This window comes from Nycticebus coucang, chromosome 14, assembly GCF_027406575.1.
Source record: "Nycticebus coucang isolate mNycCou1 chromosome 14, mNycCou1.pri, whole genome shotgun sequence".
NCBI classification, from domain to species: Eukaryota; Metazoa; Chordata; class Mammalia; order Primates; family Lorisidae; genus Nycticebus; species Nycticebus coucang.
The window spans coordinates 16,409,466-16,411,423 of NC_069793.1; the positions used below are offsets into that span (position 1 = coordinate 16,409,466).

The window sequence follows — 1,958 nt, forward strand, 5'->3', positions numbered from 1 at the left end:
TGAAGCTGGATGGGACATGACAGGTTGATGGGGAAGTGGCGGAATGTCACATGTAGGAATCTGTCATTGCTCTGCCTGCTCCACAGTTTGGATTATGACAGAAAAATAATGGTATACTATTATTTGCACTTCTCACTTATCCATGCCTCTCTAGCATGAGATACAACATTTCTACAAAATTGAGAATGACAATTTTGTCAGAAGATGTGGGTTATCTGGATGAACTCATTGTAAGAACTATTACCTTGAACTCTAAGGATGCCTTAACATATTAGAAGTACCAAAACTCATCATCAACATAAGTAATAAAAGGTGTGTATGAAAATAACATGATTTGATTTGATGAAAGTGTGCTACCACCTCTGTACCATGCCTTACATGTATAGGAGATGCCATGGTTATAAAACCATTCACAGTACATTAAATTATTTACATTAAATGGGTATATTTCCCGAGAGTCAGTTTATTCTAAACAATTATAGCATTGCTTATATATATATATTTTTAGTTACAACAAAAAGGACCGACACTTAGACTATTAACATAGTAAGATGGTGTTAATCTACCACTTCCTTTTTCTTCCTCCCCATCCAGGGATCTCTGGATCCGTGCAATGACCATTGGGAACTGCACCATGTTTAGTGACTTTATTTTGTTAGGACTTTCTGGCAGACAGGATGTGCAGCAGGGTCTGTTTTTACTATTCCTCTTGGTTTATGGAGTAACTGTGGTTGCCAACCTCGGGATGATCCTGCTGATCCAGACGGATCCCAGACTTCACACACCCATGTATTATTTCCTGAGCAATCTGTCTTTCTGTGACATCTGCTACTCCTCCACTGTCCTTCCCAAGATGCTGGCTGATTTCTTATCTAAGCAAAAGAGGATTCCCTACAATGCATGTGCTATTCAGATGTATTTTTTTGGGGCCTTTGCAGATGTGGAATGTCTCATGTTGGCTGTCATGGCCTATGACCGTTATGTTGCCATTTGCAACCCACTTCTTTACACGATCACCATGGCTAGGAGGTTATGTACCCAACTGGTGGGCACTGCCTACTTTGTCGGCCTGGTGGATTCGGCAATCCATACCTGCTGCACATTTAGATTGTCATTCTGTGGTTCCAATGTCATCAACCACTTTTTCTGTGATATCCCACCCTTGCTGGCCCTGTCTAGCTCAGACACGTCTGTGAACGAGATAGTGATGTTCACTTTCATCGGCTGCGTCGTGGGCTTCAGCGTCGTCACTGTGCTTCTCTCCTATGGCTACATCGTAGCTGCCATCCTCAGAATAAACTCTGCAGAGGGAAGATACAGAGCCTTCTCCACCTGCGCCTCCCACTTGATGGCCGTGGCTGTGTTTCATGGCACGCTCCTGTTCATGTATTTCCGACCCAGCTCAAGTTACTCCATGGACACAGATAAGATGGCCTCTGTCTTCTACACAATTGTCATACCTATGTTAAATCCACTCATCTACAGTTTGAGGAATAAGGATGTGAAAGGTGCTCTGAAAAAAGCAATAATCACTAAGTTATGTTCTGGATGAAACTACAATGTCCATTTAAAAATGCTAAGACAGTTTGAGAGTTGAATTTCACCTGCTTTGACCTGAATTCCTGCAACCTTCCAGGTATTTTCAGTTACTTGCTTTCTGTCTAAATCATGTGTAGGGTACAAGAATGATTGGTTTTAGTGTCCTCTGTTTTGCAGAGAGAGGCCTTTTATAGTTCCCTTTTCTGTTCATAAGTATGTCCCAGATTATACATGGATTATAGCAAACTCTCTTCCCACACAAGCCTCCCTAAATTTACAACACAAGGGTGTATTTCAAAATAACTAAGAGTAAATTGTAAACGTCTCACCACAAAAAACAACTAAGTGAGGTGATGGTTATGTTAATCAGCTTGATTTAAGCATTCTACATTGTATATCAAATAATCATATTGTGCCCC

At 41.0% G+C, this 1,958-nt stretch overlaps 1 protein-coding gene across 1 annotated transcript; it reads left to right on the forward strand.

Moving 5' to 3' along the window:
- Window positions 1–613: 613 nt before the first annotated feature.
- Window positions 614–1,552, forward strand: LOC128564333 (olfactory receptor 5W2-like). Its single transcript, XM_053559828.1, has one exon. It carries the CDS (start codon window positions 614–616, stop codon window positions 1,550–1,552), a length of 939 nt encoding a protein of 312 aa, XP_053415803.1.
- The last annotated feature ends 406 nt before the right edge of the window (window positions 1,553–1,958 follow it).

Excerpts from the sequence above, each read along its gene's own strand:
- LOC128564333 (XM_053559828.1), top strand. The coding sequence starts at position 614 with ATGACCATTGGGAACTGCACCATGTTTAGTGACTTTATTTTGTTAGGA.